The 22,340-nt window shown below is 30.4% G+C and overlaps 6 protein-coding genes across 6 annotated transcripts; 3 read left to right on the top strand and 3 right to left on the bottom strand.

Annotated features, from left to right (window-relative positions):
• Window positions 1-6,895: 6,895 nt before the first annotated feature.
• LOC105624927 (putative nuclease HARBI1) lies at window positions 6,896-7,867 on the top strand (the record flags this gene model as incomplete). The annotated part of the gene is made up of 2 exons (XM_012206268.1): window positions 6,896-7,163; window positions 7,265-7,867. Coding segments are annotated over 2 exons (871 nt in total), but the record flags the coding sequence as incomplete, so codon positions are not given.
• Window positions 7,868-10,944: 3,077 nt separating this feature from the next.
• Window positions 10,945-11,478, bottom strand: LOC105624907 (zinc finger HIT domain-containing protein 1). Its single transcript, XM_012206248.1, has 2 exons — window positions 11,340-11,478; window positions 10,945-11,270 (listed from the first exon to the last, which is right to left on the bottom strand). The coding sequence occupies exons 1-2, from the start codon at window positions 11,476-11,478 to the stop codon at window positions 10,945-10,947; spliced, it is 465 nt and encodes a 154-aa protein (XP_012061638.1).
• Window positions 11,479-11,529: 51 nt separating this feature from the next.
• On the bottom strand, window positions 11,530-12,982 carry LOC105624909 (general transcription factor IIH subunit 5). The gene is made up of 2 exons (XM_012206251.1): window positions 12,948-12,982; window positions 11,530-11,716 (listed from the first exon to the last, which is right to left on the bottom strand). The coding sequence occupies exons 1-2, from the start codon at window positions 12,980-12,982 to the stop codon at window positions 11,530-11,532; spliced, it is 222 nt and encodes a 73-aa protein (XP_012061641.1).
• Window positions 11,779-12,876, top strand: LOC105624908 (meiotic nuclear division protein 1 homolog). Its single transcript, XM_012206250.1, has 4 exons — window positions 11,779-12,005; window positions 12,088-12,193; window positions 12,334-12,483; window positions 12,739-12,876. The coding sequence occupies exons 1-4, from the start codon at window positions 11,779-11,781 to the stop codon at window positions 12,874-12,876; spliced, it is 621 nt and encodes a 206-aa protein (XP_012061640.1).
• A 947-nt stretch (window positions 12,983-13,929) lies between the features above and the next one.
• LOC105624911 (protein lifeguard 4-like) lies at window positions 13,930-18,733 on the top strand. Its single transcript, XM_012206253.1, has 6 exons — window positions 13,930-14,086; window positions 14,326-14,468; window positions 14,644-14,752; window positions 17,503-17,608; window positions 17,682-17,833; window positions 18,210-18,733. The coding sequence occupies exons 2-6, from the start codon at window positions 14,336-14,338 to the stop codon at window positions 18,457-18,459; spliced, it is 750 nt and encodes a 249-aa protein (XP_012061643.1). The 5' UTR covers window positions 13,930-14,086; window positions 14,326-14,335; the 3' UTR covers window positions 18,460-18,733.
• Window positions 18,674-21,135, bottom strand: LOC105624910 (60S ribosomal protein L26). Its single transcript, XM_012206252.1, has 4 exons — window positions 21,101-21,135; window positions 20,617-20,795; window positions 19,121-19,261; window positions 18,674-18,859 (listed from the first exon to the last, which is right to left on the bottom strand). The coding sequence occupies exons 2-4, from the start codon at window positions 20,782-20,784 to the stop codon at window positions 18,722-18,724; spliced, it is 447 nt and encodes a 148-aa protein (XP_012061642.1). The 5' UTR covers window positions 20,785-20,795; window positions 21,101-21,135; the 3' UTR covers window positions 18,674-18,721.
• Between the last annotated feature and the right edge of the window lie 1,205 nt (window positions 21,136-22,340).

The following is a 22,340-nucleotide window of genomic DNA, read 5'->3' on the forward strand; positions in this document are numbered from 1 at the left end:
ATTCTTTTTCGATCCAGTTTTTATTTTTATTAACTCCGGCGCACACGACTTTACGTTATCTGCTTTATCGACACTATACAACTGTTAATATTTTCGTTAAACACGGAACAGCCTATCTCTTCGGGTTTTTGAAACTTTCGAAGGAAGGAAAAGTAAGGAAAGAAGTGAAGAGAGAAAGAAAAAGAAAGAGAGAGAGTAAGCTCTAAACGAAACTTAAAATGTACCTACATATACTTAAGTAAGTAAATTTGAAAACGTTTATGTAATCATTATTTAATATTAACTAAAGTAAAGAAACAGCAGATGTATATTTTGATTTAAAAATCTACTATTAACTTACTTAACTATTAAACATACAAGATTGTAATTAATTTAAACAAATTATTTATATTTCGAAAATTTCGAACTATAAGATATTATAAAAAAGGTATTCAAAAAAGTATTTATTCAAAAAATGATTTTCCATGAGTATTTTGGAAAAAGATTTACATTTGCAGTCACGAAATTTCACGATGTGGTTGGAGTTCTAAATCGGCTGGCTAGAAACTGTCGATTTGAAACTTAACTGTTCGTTATCTCAGATTTTCATCGACGTTTAAGACGCTCTCTCTCTCTCTCTCTCTCTCTCTCTCGCACAGCCGCATAAATAATCATGCCATCTGCAAATCAAGTAGAAACAGTAAGCATGAGCTGGCTTTAGTAGAGATGATGAGCACGCGATCCGATCAACAGCTGTCCTTTCTGGCCATATGGCATGCACCAACCGTACTGTACTCCGCCTACCCTCGACATGAGTCGAGTCCACCCCCGCGCAAGCGTGCATCCGATAAGAGATTGTACTAACGATAAGCGCGGAACAAGCTATATCATCTCTCCCGTTCACCGCGCGGACGTGTGTGATGGTCAATAAATCTGCGGCACGCTTCCTGCTTTTCTGTGCAATGTTTCAAACGAATAACTGACTTCTATTTTTAGCAAAAGTTTCGGCATTAATTAGTTCTTCCTACTCTCTCTCTTATCTCTTTTTCCTTATTTAACAAGTGAAAAAACTAAATTGCAGAATTATTTCTGAAATACATCCATAATGTGCAGCATTGATTAAGTAAAGACGCTTTGTGCGTACAATCGGTACTCATACTTGTAAAGAATTACTCTCACTAGTAGTTTTCCGGAAGGAAAGACCGGAGAATTTGACGAAAGGCAGTTTTACTACCCTTTGTGCGTCGATCATGTTGCACGCGGATACGATAAATATTTTCCGGGAGAATGGACAAGACGTTAAACCTACGCGTCCCTTCTCTATCATTGCGGCTTTTGATCGGAACCACGAAAACCTCGAAAGAGGAGGAAAAGGAAAGAATCGCTGGGACCGGAAGCCGAGGACGATCGGTCGTACATCCGGCCACGCGCTAGCGCAAGGCAATTAATTCATTACCGCCCTTCGCGACCCCTTTCTTCACTCTTACTCTTCCACCCTTCGTTCCATTTTTGCCGATCTCTTTCTTGCTGGAGATAGTAATCGTTAGTAACATCAAACAGAATGACGCATTACAAAAATTAAAGATTTTGTATCAAATTTTTAATAATGATACGAGGAAATACGATAGAAAAAGACAGTGATTAATATTAATGCATTTTGTTTGTTCTTGATTCAAGGATCTACGAGATCATATATTACGAGATTATATCAGGTTTGATTAAGTAATAAAAGATTTCACAAAACGAAATTTATATTTATTAATTGAATTTAATACAAAATGTAATCATCACATTGTTCCACTTTAGTCCGCCACCTTGAAGTCAATTATTCAATTCTATTTTAACAAACATGTTTAACATAAATGAAATAAATATATCAGTTATCGAACGATAGAATGTTTATTTCATTATCATATCAAAACAAATAAACGTTATAATCATTTATTTATTACTGACGTTCATATTGTTAATAAACATTCGTGATGAATTACGAATGATAACTATCGAGTGCCACAATCGGCGAGATTTTTTTGTATTGAATTATATATCTGAACCTGCTCGTCTTTTAAAAGAGATATTTACGTTTCGAATAATTAATAAGTTTCGTACTCTATTTCACTAACTAAAGAAAATTTAAATTCATCTCATTTCTCTCTTTACATTTTCTTCTTTTGTAATTTGTTTTGCGAATGGACATCCTTTCGATGGAACAATCGTGTAAAGTCATGCAAATTAATTAATATAGCTTGATCAAGATCATCATAATGTAGTTGAGTGACGAATTCTTTCAATAAAAAATCCGAATACGAATCCGAATAGATTTTATTTAATTCGCTAAATTTATATTTTTCTAATGAACGTGTGAAAATGAAAAATACTTAGTTCACATCTCGGTATATTGCGGTATAACATGTTTTTCGAAAAGAGCAATGCCGAAATGATTTCGTTCTAGAAACCAGGATAGAGTGGCTTTTGGGATAGGAGGGTGGTGGAGGGAAGGACAGCCGCGTAACGCGTCTGACTTTTGGCAATGCCGTACTCCTCGGAAACTCACCGAGCGAGACACGTGACCCCAACATACGAATTCATTGCCGCCGACACGTGACTTCCAATCAGCTCGGCATTGTGCCAGACATTGCGGTGTCGGATGATGGTATTGGTGAACGTTCTTACACATAATCGCCGTAGGAATCAAAATGCTCGCGCTGTTTCGAATAGTTTAAATCTCTTCGTCGTAATCAGTAGATAAATCAGTCTCACTTGTGAATAAGATCAAAATTCATTTTCTGACATATTTTTCGTATTCTCAATGTCTTAAGCAATAGCTTTGTTAAACAACGCGTTTTATGTTCTACCTGTAAAAGAAATAATTCAGAAGTCCACATTGCATTTTTATGATCTTTAGGAAACGTTCTGTACATAAATCATCGTACACGTGTGTTCGTACACATGTCTAATCTATTTGTCGGTATTCATAGTCCGTTCTTATTTTAACGCTGTTTTAAATAATGTCTTAAGACGCTAAGACGCCCTCTGATTGATTCGTGATTTTTTTAAGACTGTACTTAAGACGGTCTTGAATAAGACTTATAAATATCAGTCTACATGTCCATTTCAATCAATGCAGATTAACTTTAATCTCGGTTCAATCTCGGTTTATTCTTCGTCTATTTCTAGTTTTAAGAATTAGAAAAAGATGAAGAATAAGTTGATTCACAAGACTAAAATTAATTTATATTGGTGGAAGTGAGCATAATAAAGTTGTATAAGCATGAACGGTTCGATCGAACGGCTATGTATAGATATCTAAATACAGCGAAAAAAAATAGCAGAAGATAGTGAGCTATTCATTTTGGGGTATTTGGGGTATCTCAATCGTATGGGGATGCATTCTTACGTTCTTAATTTACGCGCGATGTGCGATCTTGTCCCTCGTCGTCAGCGTGCACGCGATCTCAAAAGCGGTCGTGCGGCACGCCGAGATCGTTCTCGATGGAGGAAGTCGATGGTCCAAAGTGGTCCCGGAACCGATCGCTCGTTTCCCAAGAGCAGCGAGGAGAAGAGGAAGAGAGGATAGGGCGGATCGCGTAGGAAGAAGTGGAGAGTTTCGACGTTGCGTAGACGTGTGTGCACGGCACATCGCGTTGGCGACATCGTGCGTGCCATCTCCTTCTCTCGGGGACGACGCTGACAAATGACGCGTGGCGCCGTTCGGCCACGCGACGCCTAATTGACGCTACCGTGACGTCACGTGCTGCGCGTCCGCCCTGTGTGTATGTATGTGTGTGTCATTGGCCGACTTTTCACTGCACGCAACGACGTGGGGGCGGTACTCTCTAAATATACGCGTCAGCGCGTGTAATTCACTATGTTTTTAACGTGCCTTGACCCCCGAAAAACCGCGAGTTTAACGATCGTTGCCCATGTTGTTTGTCCTTTTATTGTCAGTCTTATCATAATTTTCATTTTTTTCCTTATCATTTGATGGTTGCGTGCACTGAGAAAAATAATTTTGTTATAGGAACAAATCAAGGGCAAATATGATATTTGTTAAAAAACCGATCGATTTGTTACGATTGCAAATTAATGTAACAAATAATCAATTTAATATCATTTATTTAACATTTAATAAACAACAAAAATGATATGATTAAAGCGCTAAGTGAACGCTGTCTCCTTCCAATATTTAATTTACTTTGCAATCTAGTTTATGATCAAATATTGATTAACTTAATTAATAGAATTGTACAAAACCATATTTCTAATTATATAATTTGTTATTTCTAATATAATTTTTGTTTTCACATTAAGCAAGAAGAAATTATTAATAATAATAATTTAAAGATTCAACAGATTAAAAATTAAGAACTTATAAGATGAGTTGATCATCATGTTAGGATAAATTAATTTTATGAATATATACATTAATAATAAAGTCAAACTTTTATCTCTGTAATATCATTTTCAGTGATAAAATAATGATATGAGAAAATAAAGAATAATATGTAATAAAAAATCAGTTTAAGGTTAGACGTTTCTTAATCTTTATGTCATTTCGTATTCAGAAAGAATGTAGATATAATTTAATGTAGATAAAATAGTGAAGAACCATAAAAATACCACATCTATAAATAGAAAATTTTATAAAAGATGTAAACATTCTCATTACTTTTAAAAAATGTTCCATTTTGTATAAAAAATTTAAGAAATTTTCTAAAAAATTATATAAAGAATTTTAAGAAAAATTTTCATCGGAGATACTTGTTATCTAGACATAAGATTTTTATATAATTTTGAACATTATTATTCGTACTGTTTAGATACGTACGCTATAGATACTATTTAGATCACATAATATTTATTTGTTTGATCTTCAGTGTTATTAGCAATGTAATATATGGAAAGATTATCTATAGAGCGCTTCTGATTGGCAGTTGGTTGCTTCAAATTAAAACGTTTTCTCTTTACACAAAATCATCTTCACTTGTTTTCAAAGATAGCAAGATACATATACTTCTTCTTTAATATCGCTGGAAATTGACTAATCAAGAGAATGTGTGAGCGAATAAACGCTATAATAATAAATAAATCGACATTACAAAATCTTAATATATGATAAAATTAACAAGCAGGTGAATATAAATATGAATAATATATTGTGTGTGAGAAATTGTATATTAGAAATAGAATATTGATGAGTTTAATTGTATAATTTATATCGTATGTAATGCTTCGTATTAATTTTTATGTGTATTGTTAGGAAGCACTGAACAAGATATCCACTTTACACGAAAATCTGAAATTTAAGAATTATAATAACTTTTCAGATAGGTAAGTACATAAATATTTATCTCTGAAATCTAAATTAAGAATAATGTAAAAATGTAAAGCTGTTTCTATATATATATTTTTTCTATATATATATATTTTTTTCGCATTTATAGATATTTTCAAACAGCTTCTGTAATAGAAAAGAATTTGTCTATTTTCAAATCTGTTTGTAATTATGTGGATATTGTAACTACTCTTCTTGATCATTTATATACTAATGGAATAAAAATGATGTTTGATAGTGAGTTCGATACTTATGATAATATTCTAGTGATTGTATAATTATGAGAGAGACACATATACATATACGCATATATTGATATATTGAATTTGTTTATTCTTCATATTATTTTTATAAAACAACTTATGACAATGAAACATTGAATTATTTATATAGAAATATTTTTTTTCCTATTTTTAGAGGATATATTCAGTATTGATAATTTCAATATAATATACTTAATGTTTATTATATGTGAAGATCACGAAATTCCATCATTTTTGAAAAAAGCTATTATGTAATTATAAAAATACTTATATTAAAATAAAAATACTTATATTATTAAATTAATTTGTACTATTAAATTATTTATTAATAAATATATTAATTATATTAATATTAATATTAATATAAATATATTAATTCATATTTTTTATGTTAAAGGTTTTAACTTTTTATGTTAAATATTATGTCTATTTTATAAACATTTATATATTTTTTAGCGATAATTCTATTCTGACATGTATAGATGAATGTATGCCACTAATTTCAAGTAAACATAATATTTAAAACATTAACATATTGCAATTAAAAAACATTTTCTTAATTCCATAATTAAGATTTTTTTTAATTTCTACAGATTACACCATAGAAATGATTGTGTTCGCAGATTCAGATTTATATGCAATTATTACTTATTTGAAGATCAAACCTTGTATTCTGTTACAAATGAAGAAAATTTTTATCCAAGAAACAATAAAATAAAAATTTTTATGGCTTCTAGAAAAACATTGTAAACATTTGTTATACGTGGATTTGCCTATTTTTATATTTCATTCAAGAAATGAACTATTTACATACTGCAAAGATTTTTTAATAAATTTCAATATGATGTCTATATGGTCAGAAGACAATATATTTGCAAAAATATTAGCAATGAAGTTACAAGTAATATAACTTAAATGATGTAATACAATTGTCTAAACTAAATAAAACTTTATCGAAGCTATTTTTATTTTGAAAAGAAGGATGTTCATAAATGCGTATTTAGAGTTTGGTACTGGAATTAAGCTTCTTTTCGAGAAAAAAATAATTAATCGTATCATATTTGATCGAAGTAATGAATTTGAACAGCCTGAAGCTGGAGATAAAATAAATTTAAACGCATACACAGGTTCAATTTACAATTTTTATAATGGTACATGGCAAAAGCCTGCAAGTGATGCATATTGGATACATAATGATAATGTATATGCATGCACAACAAGGTTCGAAAATATATATATATATATATATATATATACACACACACACACACACACACACACACACACACACACACACACACTTTTTTTCTTTTAATAGATCTGTTTGTCATCGATTTAATATTGGACGAGCAACTGCTTGGCGTGCTCATAGAAAAGTCTGTGCAGCGATATATTCTTTAGCAGATAAATTTATCAAATGGCCTAATATAGAAGAAGCACAACAAACATGGACGGATGTTCAATACAAACATAAGTTTCCAAAAGTACTTGGTGCCATAGATGGTACACACATACGTATACAGAAACCAAAGGAACATGCAGAAAATTATGTAAATCAAAACGGTCATTACTCAATACATTTGCAAGTAAGTTATATACGTTTAATGTAATAAGTAACATAAGAAATAATTATGATAAAACTTTTATAAGATTGATAAATGTTTAAATATTTTTATATCTGTTATAGGCTGTATGTGATTCTACCTTAAAATTCATCCATTGCTATGCAGAACAACCGGGATCTATGAATAATATGTGTGTATTCTGGCTAAGTGACATCCCATCTATGTACACAGAAAAATTTTTTCCACATGATAGTCATCTAATAGGAGATGCTGGGTATGCTCTGCAAAAATATATAATGGTACCTTATGATAACAACGATAATGATATGTCAGAAGCACAAATTAATTTTAATGAACGTTTATGTTCGGCTCATGTAATGATTAAAGAAGCCATCAGTTACCTGAAAGGACGTTTTCGTAGTCTTGAAGATAAGTTGTATATGAAGCGGACAGATCTCATACCTGAATATATTATTGCGTGTTGTGTGCTGCACAATATTTGCATTTTACATGGAGATTTTTTAGATAATATTGTAATTGCTGAAAAAGACAATAATCCTACGATGAAAGATGACATTGAAACTTTTACTCCAGGTAAAGAAGAAGGCATTGAAAAAAGAAATACGCTAACAAATATGTTAAATGAGAGAGTCAAGTTCAATATATTTGACAATATTGCAATTGAACACAGCTATTCACGGCGATCAGTGCCTTTTTCACTGTGATAAGCTGTGAGTGGTTTATCAATCGCAATGTTAAACACGTCACATAGGCAAACGACTCCTACTCAACTCAAATCTATGTAGTTTTTTAGTGTTCAGAAGAAAGCACTGCATCTATGCATACATTTCAATATAATATAAATTATATTATATAATACAATTTAATATAAAGCAAGGCTCCATATAGATTTGTAATTATCCACGAAAATATATGTTGTATCGTTTTATATAAGAGTAATGAATATTTGTTAATAATTTTTTTATTGAATAACAAGAATCAGCTAAAATTAAAAAAGTTGAATTATTCATACTTGATATATTCATTTTAATTATTCATTTTAAAGGAAGCACCTCCATCCTCCTATAACTTTGACTTTGTTAAGAATACTCTTCTGAATGACCTCCAGAAAATTTTGAAATTACATCTTGATGAAGATATCTTGATGAAGATGAAGATATTTATTAATTTTTTTTTTTTTTTTTTTAATAGAAAAACGGTTCTTTTCCTACATTATTTCATTTTATTTCTTTTCACTTTATCCACTTTTCTCTCTTAGTTATATCCACTCTGATGTAATATACTCTTGTTCAGTACATATATATATCTCTATATCACAGACTTATCGTCTTATATATATTTATATATAATTATATGTATATAAAATAGGTTCATTTATATACAAATATATAAAATTATATATAATTTTATATAATTATATATAAAATACTTTTTCCCGGGTAATAATTATGTTTGATAAAAACGAGCTGAAAATTTGTATAAAGAAACATAACTTTGTAATTTTATAAGATATAAGACAAAATTAATAATAAAAAAAAATTAATTTGTTTGAATTTTTAATTTCGTTTATTAAAATTCAACTTTTAATACTTTTAATATCCTAAGAGCGGTAGTTCGACTTTATTTCTAGATTGTCTTAAGCTGTTAATATGGCCTTCTAATTGTTTCGTGACTTCTTAAGACTGACTTAAGATGGTCTTGAATATAAGATCTGACTATGAACCGGCTCTAGAGTCATAGATTTATCAGAGAAGCGCGATCGACTTAAGCCGGAATCAAACTACGCATTGAAAATTAGATTGAAGATTGAAATTTAACCAATGAGAAAACAAAAGAATTTTAATTCCTATTGTTTTGATTGGTTAAATTTTAATTTCTCAATCTTAAATGCATAGTCTGATTCTGATCTTATGTCGCAAAAGTACTAAAAAGTATTAGAAAAAGTATTAAAAATGGCATTTGCAAGACGGATTATGAAGGCCATCAATTATTCATTAATTCTGCTAGATATCAATCATAAAACTTTTTTCCTAGAATAAAAAGTGAAAAATTTCTCCATTAACTTCAATGGTTAAAATTTTCACTTTTCATTCTAGAGATAAAGTTTCATGATTGATATCTGAACAGCAAATGCGATTCCAATGTCAGTTCCATAAAACCATCGATTAAGTTAATCGGAGTTGGTAGGACCGGCTCATAATCACTGCGAGATCGTCCAACTGACTATATTTTTTACAATTTTCGATTATAATTGGCTTTAAAATTTATGTGTTCAGTACAGTTCTTATAATCTAGATATCATATTTCATGTGTTCTAGATATCATATTTATATATATATCATTTATATACTAGTCTGAAGATACGGTCAACGCGATGCTACAAACGCTTTGAAGTGTTTTTTAATTGGTCAGTTTGTAAAATTCTTTCTTTTAATTGGTCGGAACAAACTTAAGATATATATTTCTGTCCTGCTCAGTAACTTTTCTTCTTTCTGTGCATGTGCCAAAAGAGGATAGAAGAGGACAGAAATACATCTTCTGTCACTCAATCTTGCTAACAGCTCAACATCCGTATTCCCCCTCCGTTAGTATAAGTTCTATGATCACACGCGTCATTTGTGTCTCCGGCAAGGCACACTTTGTAAGGTTAGCATAACAAATTTTCTAACCTTTACAAACGTCAATTTTAAAGGCGAGAGCAATGTCATGCATAACGCATAATGCATTACACTAGTTCTACAATGAATCGGTAATCAGTAGTCCTAAATCTTATCGGTGAAGTTGACCAATAGCCAACTTATACGACTAAGACTGATTGACCAACTTCGATTAAGACTAAAACTTCCAACTACCGACTCATTGTAGAATCAGCATTATACATAAGAAAATGAACCAATTGAAATCTTTTATTTTCCCTTCCATGAAGTAAAAAATTTGAATTGATTAAACGGGGAGCACAGACTTTCGCATAATACAAAATATATACAATGCATAAGAAAATGTACCAATTAAATTCCTTCTTTTCCATAAAGTAAAGAATTCTGATTGGTTAAATTTCTTGTGCCTTATGTGTTATGCGTTATGCAAGACTCTGTGCTCCCCGCTTTAATTTTCTTATGCTTTATACAAAGGTCTATATTCAATCATTCAAATTTGAGAATTAAGTAAACATTTACTTATTTTTGCAGATTCTATTAGCAAAACACAAGCTTAATGCAAACATCACAGATACAATGTGTTACTTAATTATAGTTAATTAATTTTCTGCTGAAATTTTTTGATATACTATTAACACTTATAGTTTTCTCTTGAGATACTAAGTGTAACCTCGCGCTATATCAGTTGCGTGTAAGTACTGCATCAGTGCTGCACTACACAAGTGTACGTACACCATGGTGTACACTACTTCATGCTATCGTATTTAATTTTGCTGCCGATTGACTTCCATTTTCAAATTTTTAACTAACTCTTTGAAATCGTGTAACAAAACTTCGTGCATAAAATTTGCACTACATTATAGCCACGGAAACACGTGGCATTACACTGAATGAATTCGCCTACCACCAACCACGGAAACATGCTATACTGTTCAAGTGTTGCACTAGTGGGCGATAGTGCAGCCAAGAGAAAACGCTATTAAAGAATTTATTGGGCTTTTTTTTATGATTGTTTTTACATACTTTATTAAAGCATAATATATTTAAAGTAAAACAGATTTTGAGATGCATTTTTTATTTTAATTAAAAACTTTGGAAAGTGAATATGAATAAAATCAAAATTCTTAAACCGTCCACTTCATGCATCTTGTGTCAAGATGAGTACCTAAACATTTAACACAACAATATCTAGCGCCACAAGGTATGCATATATAATTACTAGGGAAACCACACACTGCACAGAAATGTCTCTCAGGTAAACGAGACGGTGGTGCTTGAGCACTAGCGTAATTTGGTGGATTAGGATTTACATTGAGATCTTCTTCAACCAGCTGAGCAAAAGTCTTGCGAAAACGTTGCTTGTAATATTCTGCAGAACGGGTTTTCTTCTTTCTACTGTTACTTCTATTGTCCAGGGTCTCTTGGAATTTTGGTATTTTCTTGCTCATAACTATAACAAGAAAAAAATTTTCTAACACATGATGTTTCGAAAAGAAACAAACATTTTTATGGTATATACCCAAGTCTGCATGTGGATCATCATGAAAATTGTCTTGCTCCAATGCTTCCAGTGCTTTTTTTTGCCTACGTTTACGTGCAGCCTCATCAAGAATCCTCTTTTGACTCGCGTCTTTTATTCTACCGGATTCTCGAGACATTTTTCAAGTTTATAAAATATTATACACCTCAAAAAACTTTTGTTGTTTTTTTTATACACCTTTCTCTGCCAATGGGAATGATATTTGATCCATTAAATCATCTACTTTAGCTTGCAAAGTTTCCAGTATGTCAGCAGATATGAATAGATGTTTCTCATCCAGATCTTGAATTATGAACTTTCTTCCTAGTGCAGATGTTTCGTCCAAATGTAGAAGAAATTGTTTCATAGCTGCATCACTAAACACATACAATTTTGTTCGAATGTTTAATATTTTTTATTATAAATATATATAGATACCATGTCGAAAAGAAAAGGAGTTTCTCTTGATGAGAAACGTATGAGAATGTTGCAAATATTTTATGAGAAGAAAGAATTTTTCACACTGAAGGAACTCGAAAAGATCGCGCCAAAGGAGAAGAACATCGTAGTACAAGCTGTCAAAGATGTGTTACAAGCTTTAGTGGACGATGGTTTGGTACGATCTGAAAAAATTGGTACTTCCACATATTTCTGGAGATTCCCAGGGTAATATTGCAAGACAATTGTATAACTACATATATTCCATAAAGAAAAAAAAATGAGATATTCAAGAAATAATATTTTACAGAGAAAATATTACTACAACAGAATACAGAATAGCTGATACAAGCAAAAAGCTAGTAGAAGTAGAATTTAAACTGGAGAAACTGAAAGAAGAAATACAGAAAGAGAAGGTACATATTTAGAGGTCTGTTTGGTAATTCCTAATGATTGTAACTGTAACAATACAGTTAAGAGTTACAGAAAAGGCCCCTAAATTTGTTAAATTTTAATTCTATTCTTGTTCATTTAAAATATTTCATATATTATACAGGAACTGAAGAATGATGATACAGAAGAAAAGAGAAAGCTATTGGAAGAAATAGAACAGCTAAAGAAAGAAGAACAAGAGATAAAGAAACAAATTGCAAAATTCAATAGTGTCGATCCAGAAGCAATTGCAGAAATAGATAAAAAAGCACAGGTACAATCAAACTCAATATATGTTTTATATATAACATATATTAGATATATTTTATCAAATATAATAGATTTCTTAACTTTATTTTATTATTAACATCTTATTCTTTTTGTAGTAATAAAAGACTTTTTGAGTATCATTTCTATCTATTCTGTCACAGTATGCATGATATATAATATTAAATTTCAATGAAATTATTAAGGAAGCTACATTGTTGATGTCGCTACAATTATTGCTTTTTTTGTTATATTTGTTTAGAAATACAAAGATGGGACTAATATATGGACGGACAACATTTTTTCTATACAAAGCTGGTGCAAGAATAGATTTTGCATTTCAGAGCAAGAACTTAATAAACAATTTAACATTCCCGAGGACTTAGACTACAAAGAATGAATTTGATTGTTGATTCACGCAACTGGTTGTCAATAAATTGAATAAATTATTTTTTCTACAAACACACATACCATTCAACCAAAATGCCCTTTGTTACATTTACCATGTCTTGCAATTATCTTTATTTTTTAAATGAGTCAAGTTTACCGGTGTTTTTCGTCGTAAAGCAATTAGTTCCGTATGTTTTTTCGAAAATTTTTATCATGAATTCGTCCCGAATGATACGAAATAACAGAATGACAACTTCAGCTACGTTCGACAACACCACTAAAACAATCGACTCGGATGATGTTTCTGAACATGCTTTGATTGAATACAATGTTGCCAAATGCCTTTACCAACTTCCCCTAGAAAAGCTTCGATTCTCCTTAAATCTCCTTTGGCTATGTTCAGAGAATCGATTGCGTAGCTTGAAAATTACAAAAGTGAACAAATTCATTAGACAATGACCAATTAAATTTATGAAATTCTGGTCAATTTGTTCACTTTTTCAATTTTCACCTCATTTCGAGATACACAATGGCTGCATTCAGCGGACTGAACTGTTGAGTTCGCTGAATGCGCTCAATAGACCTTCAGGAGGTCAATTCTGTATTTTCAAAGGTGAAAATTACAAAAGTGAACAAATTTACTAGATGTTGACCAATGAAATTATTAGTATTCTAGTAAATACACTCACTTTTGTAATTTTCATCTCGTTTCAAGCTACAGAATCGATCCCCAGATTCCCCAGATTCCCCATTGTGCAATTCAGAATATCGAAATAATTGTATATCTCGAAATGAAGTGAAAATTACAAAAGTGAACAAATTCACTAGAATATTCATAATTTCATTGATTAACATCTGTGAATTTGTTTTCTTTTGTAATTTTCACTTCATTTTAAGATATACAATCAACTCCTTGATGAAAATTATAAAAGTGAATTCACAGATTCACTCGAATATTCGTAATGAAGTGCATAATTTTTTGGGGATTTCAAGCAACGCGATAGACTTCTTGAGTTTCCAGTTTTTTGTTCTAGATGGCGCTGAATTGATTATTTCGATCTTTTCTCGTCAATTTTTGTGATAACCGTGTCGTCGTTTCCATTCAATCCGTTTATCTGTTTTGCGTATAATGATGTCAGATAATTCTCTTACCTAAATATTATATAAATTCAACTTGGCAACATAAATTCAGCCCATAAAAATCTTCAAAAAAAATTGAGGTTTGTTTTGCTATTGTTTAATATGTGTGACTGACATTTGAGAACATCTTTGACATGGTTGTCATTACTACTTTTTATACAAATATTGTTTTTTAAAAATAAAATAATGCCAGTTATATGTAAATAGGATTATTAATTTTTCGACTGAAGTTTATACTATTCATGAAGACTGATAAAATGTTTTTTACATGTTTTATGGTTTCAATTTATCAATTCTATTTCCTAAATTGTTTACTCAGAAAAACAAAAATGGCTGCTGTTCCTTTGATGTTGGTGGAAGAGGATGTTGAACGGGGTGGCAAGGAGCAATCCGAACATGACATACAAGATGACTTTGCTTACAGGAATAATGTGCATAATGCAGATATCAAGATACGAATGGGTAATGTAACATTGGAGAAATTCAAAATTATATATAACATATGTTACTGTAAAATATTCATAACATTAAGATATCTTGTAAATTATATTTATGATGTCACAACTAGTTTCATTTATAATAAATATATGAATTTCATATTTAATGCTCATTCTAATTATGAATTGAATTTATCTAGGTTTCTTACGGAAAGTTTATGGTTTGTTGAGTATTCAGATCTTGATGACTGTTGCATTAGCTTCAATATTTGTGATCAGCTCAACTGTAAAGTTATATGTGCAAGATAAGTAAGACATCTTCTTGTATATTTAATTCATATTAACTAATAACCATACAACGCGTTCTCTTTATACATATCACAATTATTGCGAATAATATTTCCGAAGCCTCAGTGTCGAGCTGGCTAAGACACTCTTCCTCGAAAGTTGAGAGGTCTCAAGTTCGAATCTTGACTGAGGTAATATTTTTTGCAATAAGTTTTTTACTTTCTATCTGTTTTAATTTAAGGGGGATTATTAGTGTTTCAGGCCCAATTCTACAACTCACTTTAACTTACGTTTACTTTTAACCAAAGTTCAACTTGTTTCTCATTTATTCTAGAATTGGAAAGAAACAATGAATAAGTTGAATCTTGGTTAAGAGTTAATCATGAGTTGTGGAACCTCAATGATTATGTTGAAATTGAAAGTTTTTTGATCTCTCAATCATATCTGAAATAAATTAATTTAATACAAGTATATATAATTATTTGGAACATCTAACTTTGACCATTCTTGGTTTTCTTTATTGCATTTGATGTATTAACTTAACTATTAATAGAAATGTTATTAATTAGAATACATGATATAATATGGCTCAAATAATGAAAATAAAATAAATTATGTTAAGAAGGGCTACGAGCCAAAGTAACAAAATATAATGTTCGTAATAAAAACAAACATTTAATAAAAGTAAAAATAAAAATATAAATATGCATTAAACTAACATTTCGACTCGGGTCATTCTCAAAGTTAAAAGAATAATATATAAAAACGGTTAATTATAAATAAATTAAACAAGAACAACTACTTTAGAAATATGATGGCGAGAAACGATGATAAAAAAGAAGAAATTTGAATATTCAGACCCTTTATTTCTATATTCATTCTATCTTCCTATCATACAATCTCTTTCCCCCTTAGTTTCCTTTTCCTTTTTCCTTTTCTTTTTTTATCCTCTTCATCTCCTTAGTTCATTTCCTACAGGTTGTTATTTTCATTACTCTCTGGCTGATAATAAACAGTGGTCTTTATCGCAGTACTACTTCAGCTTTTTTTAATTATATTATATTTTACTTTTTTGACATACTTTTATCATATGACATCACAATTTCATTATTGAACTACACAAACACAAATTACAAATTTAAGATATTAGTGTTATAGAAGAAGCTGATATCGACCACTTTGTTTTTAGACAATATTTCTTAAACGAAAAGTAAAAGTAAAACTTTAAATACATAAATACAAACTAAAAAAATCTTCTATCAGATAATATAGTAGTTTTTATAATACTCTTTGTTATTTTGCAATAATTAATTTTTTCGTAAGATAAACAAAAATGAGATTCTAACAAAATGGGCTCCAAAACTGACACAGTAGACAATAATGCTACGTATTCCTATTCTTTTTTTTTTTACAGGAATTATCTGTATAAAGTACCTACAAGTGAATGAATAAGATATTCCAGAATCTTTTCACTTCGTTATAAAACATTGTTATTGAATTATATGCATATTTATTTTATGCTGTTCTGTAAGACGCAAATATTATATAACGTGAGTTTTTCAAGAGTTTTTTCATGATTGTCTTCAGTTCCAATAAAGCTATTTGACACTATAAAGCAATATTATAAAAATTAAATTAACTCATAATCTGTTTTACAGGTGGCATATACGCTGCACTCCAATTTTAAATTTAAAATCATATTATGAAAAAATTAAAAGAAAAAATAATATAAATAAAACTGATTTAGGAAATTACATTTAAAATGACGTAACACTATCAATAATATAGTTACTATTATTTGAATTATGCAATTTGCAAAAAAAAATTGTAAGAATTTTGTTTTCGCATTTGTAGAATTTGCTGATTTGGTATAGAAACAAACCACAAATACACGAATTTTAAGTTTATACTTCTTTAATTAGCTAAACAAATTATGATTTTATTAGTATTAATAAAGTACAATAGCTGGTTTCTGAGAAATAAAAGGATGTCATTTTAGGAGACTTATGTCAATATCGGCGACTTTTCTCTACGTTTTAAATTTCACATGTTTTACTTTTATTGTATTCAGACTTATTATATTACTATTATTCATGCTTTATATTTATTGAATTCTATTTTACTTATATACAGTATATATTACCGATTCAGATTTATATTACTATTATTTATACAATTTATTTTACAAATCTTCAATCTTTATTTTTTGATCATTTCAATCTTTATACTATTTACTAATTTTTTTTTGCTGTTAACTATATTTATTGTATATTTCGAAAATTTACAGTTCACTTTTATATTTATAGAATTCAGTTTAATCTCTTATTAATTATTTATTTAGGGGTTTATTAATTATTGGCGGACGTAATGGCATTATCAGTAATATTTTTATATTTTGCGCCATTATCAATAATATATTTATACTCAATATATTTTTTGATATCAAATCATGATGCAAATCCAGGATACTTCAGTGATAATTCTAAGAATAAAGGCTTGAATATCCAAATTTCTTCTTTTCTATCGAATTTCTACAAGTAGTTGTCCTTGTTTAATTTATTTTATAATTAACCGTTTTTATATATTATTCTTTTAACTTTGAGAATGACTCGATCGAAGTCGAAACGTTAGTTTAATTAAGCATATTTGTATTTTTATTTTTATTTTTATTAAATGTTTGTTTTTATTACGTATATTATATTTTATTACTTTGGCTCGTAGCCTTCTTAATATAATTTATGTTATTAATTAGTTATTAATTTGTTATTTAGCGCATGGACCATAGGTTTAGCGTTTTTCCTGACAATGGCAATCTTAATTGCTCTGATGATAAAAAGGAAAGATCATCCTGCCAATCTGATTCTTCTAAGCGCATTTGTAAGTACAAAAAAGTAGACGATTATTATTTGTTGTATGTGATATTAATAAGAATTTGTTTCGGAAATTGCAGACGCTGGTGCAGGCGTACACTGTCGGAGTTGTGGTGTCCATGTACGATACCACAGTAGTCTTGGAAGCTCTGTTTATAACATTAACTGTTTTACTCGGCTTGACAGCTTACACTTTCCAAACCAAGCGAGATTTCTCATTTCTGGGATTCGGGTGAGGCTGACTCTTTCTTGGCCAAATTATTTTTCATTACGTTCTGATGTGCCACTTTGCGCTCATAACGTTCTTCAAATAATTTCATCTTTGTTGTTTATTGGGTATAAGTATTAAATAAAGACGAATATTCGCATACATTGTAAATATCAAATTTGTACTTAAAATGAAATGGATGTACATTTAATATTTAATGAAAGTGAAAAAGAAGTTCTAACGTAGTCAAATGCAGTGATAAAGAACAGATCTTATAATTTTTATGTCATACTAAATACAGCAGATATAAAAATTGCTATTATCGATCTAGTAAATAAAATATGTAAGTCTATTTTTATATTTAGTTCTACAATCATTCATTTTTCTCATTATTTTACAGATTGTTTATTGGACTCTGGTGCCTCTTACTTGGAGGTCTAATGCAAATCTTTATTCAGAGCACCACACTGGAATTGGTGATAAGCATCGGAGGTGCACTATTGTTCTGCTTGTTCATAGTTTTTGACACGCAACTTATAATGCACACTCTCTCGCCCGAGGAATATATCTTGGCAACGATTAATATCTATCTGGATATAATCAATTTGTTCTTACATATACTACGAGCGCTCGCTGTTTCGAGGCAGTAAACAGTATTACTACGTTCATTTTGAAACGTTGGAACGCGCAGAACAGGTTATTCTATAAATCTTTTATCATGTAACATAATGCAAATTCCAAATCTATGTAATAAGCTTCTATTTTTATTCAAGTAATTTTAGCTCTTGGAATATAATTTAAGGTGCTGTTTTTAGTATTGAACATAAGGAATTATTTATGAATGTAAAGAGATAAATATGAAAGTTTTCGTTTTTCATATTTTTTATTGTGACACACAAAAATATATCAAAATTATGACGTTTCCATGGCGGCCGTTACATCCTCTGTGTATTTGCCCTTGTCCTTACCCAACGCAGCCAGCCTGCCCTTGCTTCGCCTATCAATAATTTTTTTACGGTCTTTGTCCATTTTTAACTTAACAATAACCGTCTGAAACAATAATATATAAGTTAAATTTTAATATGACGAAATTTGTGAGGACAAAAGAAATGTGCAACAATATGATCAGAGCCAACCTTTCTGCATTAATTAGACTAAGCAAAACTCTTTAACAAATATGCAGGAAAACCCTGCACACAGTTTCAAAGTCAAGCTATTTATCTAATTCTATGTGAATGGATTTGGAATAGTTCATCACGAATATAAAAGCAACGAAAGATCCTGTTCTGTAATATATCATACTATTCTTACCTTGGAAGGATCAATGCCAACGTATACATTAGCACTGTTTGCCTTTTCACGTTGAATTCGTTCAATATATATCACGAACTTTTTCCTGTACACTTGAACGACTTTTCCTACTTGTTGACCCTTGTAGTGGCCACGTACTACCTTTAAAAAATATCACATATATATAATATATGCTTGGATTTCATTCACTCAAAGTATCCAAGATTTACATTAGTAAGCATTGACTTAATATATATTGGCAATTGCTCTGTCTATTGTTTTCCTTTTCTTTAACCCTGATTTATAAGTGTAATAAGTCCTTAGCCTTTTGCTTCAAATTCTAAACTACGATGTATTTTCTAACAAAAATATTTTCAGTAGCAAAAAGTATTTTCAGCGCTGCCTCAAATCGTAATCCTTAAGTTTTAAGCAAGCTGGTCAGATTTCGACTATAAAATTTAAAGCTTAGAGCAAAAGATTAAAATGTATTATACCCATTGTAAATTAGGGGCTTAATGGAGATAGAAAAAGGAAGGTAATAAATATAAATATCAACATTATCAAGTAAATGGTCAATTCTGTAACTCTTCTTTAACGACAATTCACTACATATTGTTATATAGATATATATGTAAAAAAAACTACAATGACAACATAAGGATAACAAATTGTCACTAAGAATTATATAATGGAATATAGAATTATATATCTTGAATAGCACTGGTTTAATTCCTAAAAAAATTCTTTCAAGATATAAGCATTTTCCAAAATTTTTATCATAAAGATAGAGCAACCCTACATTCTATACACATTATGTTTATATATTATGTAAGTTATGCTTGTATACTAAGCTTGCTATGCATGTATACACACATTGCAATATTTATATAATTAAAACATATATGTTTACATACTTAATGTATACCTAATGTATACTTAATGTATACAATACTTAAATACTAATATTTAAATATCTTGGTATACAGTATCTTAGTATATACTATCGGGAGCACAGTAATTTTAAATATACAACATGAGAGAGACACTGTTCCTATAATGAATGGGGAAATGAATCTGAAGAATAGTTGGTGAATTAGGATTGAAATCAAAATCAGTGAATTGATAAAGTTGATCAGCTTCTAAGTATTTGTAATCGATTCTTATATTTATTCTTATGACACGATTGTCTTAAGTACAGTTTTAAGATGTCATCAATCAGAGAGCCATATGTATATTAGCGTCTTAAGACATTATTTATGATAGTCTTAAAATAAAAACGGCCCATGAATACTAACCTAAGGCCTAGCGTCAAAGTTACTTTAAGCAAGACTTAAATTTCTCTCATTTTAAAGTTGAAAAAAAGACAGATGAAGAATTTTAAGCCTCACTTCATCAATCAAAGTTCTTAACTTTCTAATCTCTAATCAAGTTGATTTGGGCCTAAGACTACCAATTATCGACTCATTGTAAAATCAGAGAGAAGTAAACAGATTTTCGGAGCAACAATGGAGACTCACCTGTACTTCGTCATCTTTGCGGATCGGCATCGATCGTACATTGTACTTTTGTCGTAATTCCTTGGATAGTGGCGCGGACATGAGTCGTCGTCTAATGTGAGAAGGTGCTGTGAAGTGCCTCTTTCTATTCTTCCTGCGCGAGGAAGATACCAGACGATTGTACTTCATCCTCGTAAACTCTGTAACGAAAAATACAAAATAGTTATTATAATATCGACTTTAAATTTGTTCGCAAAACTAATGCGTGCGATATTGATTTTAATAACGGTTTATATATACACAAAAGTCAAATGGAAGTCGCTTTGCAACGTGATGTCAGGTTATATCCGATAATACTGCCAAAATCGATCGACTTTCCATATGCGCGGAAAATAAGGTCAGGATGCATAAATAATGACTTGATGGATTTTCATTTACGTAAAATATCGATTCGTTTCTTTTCATTTTAGCTAGATTCCACACGATTGATATCCGTCACACTCACCGACAACAGTTCAATGCAGTCTCATCAACCGGAAGAATAATATGGAATAATATTAGGCGAAACGTGAGATGCGCAACAGCGCAATGCGTCGCACAACAGCCAATCATCTCCCGCTATATGTATATCACTTCCGGAAATGAACATTGACTGCGTTCAGCAGAACGTTTATTCTGCAACTGTTGGAAATTTTCTTCCAACGCTAATTGATTATGCTTTTAGAGCAAGAGGAATGGTCCTATCTCAGCAGAGAATCATAAAACGATTGCAAAACTTTTTTTCTCTGTCAATTTAAGTTCTCCATTCTTCATTCTTTTTAAAATGAGGACTACCTCCATTGCTCAAATTTTTGACAATGCTTGGTCTAGAGATACTATTGGTCTGTTTTCTGTTCCATTAGACTGCACTAGCACTCTTTTTCTCAGTGGCCTAGTTTCCACCGAGGGTTTAAACCGGATCAGAATGTAAGAATCAACCAACTCGAGCATTCCTCTGTCATTCGATTGTAACCAATGACGCATTCTCTATTCCGCAGTCCTTTTCCGCACCATGTGATTTCACTTTAAGGGCCGTGGTATACAAAAAAAGCAATAAAACATAAGCAGTAAAGGAATTATCACAGCAGAGTCCGATCATACATAAGCAATCCAACATATTGATCTCCTTATTACTTATGAAGTAAGACATAAGTAATAAGTTTTTTGTGTGCCACGGCCTTAATAGATTTCAACCTATCAGAAAGCATGTACTTTGATAAACGATACATATAGGTTGAGATATAAAAGCGCACACTTTCGAAATTTATGTATTTTCAACAAATACTTACAAGTAAATTAACATGATGAATAATTTACATTCATATTCATGATATATAAGGGAGCAATGGTTTTTTAATATAGATAAAATCGTTTAATGATCGACGGCGATGTAGAAATATACGATACAAATATTCTACAAAATTAATCTTGTGATATAAAAGATATGCACGGTAGTTTTAGTGAAGGAAAGAAACCTGCTTTTCAATGAATCATTGTAACATAATATTTATACTAGATTACAGGTCCTTAATATTTAAACATTTTATCAGAATTCTATGTACACAAAAACTCTTTGAATAGTTTTATATAATATATAATATATATATATATAATTATTCGAAATTATATATATATATATATATATATATATATATATATATATATATATCGAGAGTAGTCTTACGTTCCGTACCGTTCCTTACTTT

The sequence above is a fragment of the Atta cephalotes genome, assembly GCF_000143395.1.
Source record: "Atta cephalotes unplaced genomic scaffold scaffold00095, whole genome shotgun sequence".
NCBI classification, from domain to species: Eukaryota; Metazoa; Arthropoda; class Insecta; order Hymenoptera; family Formicidae; genus Atta; species Atta cephalotes.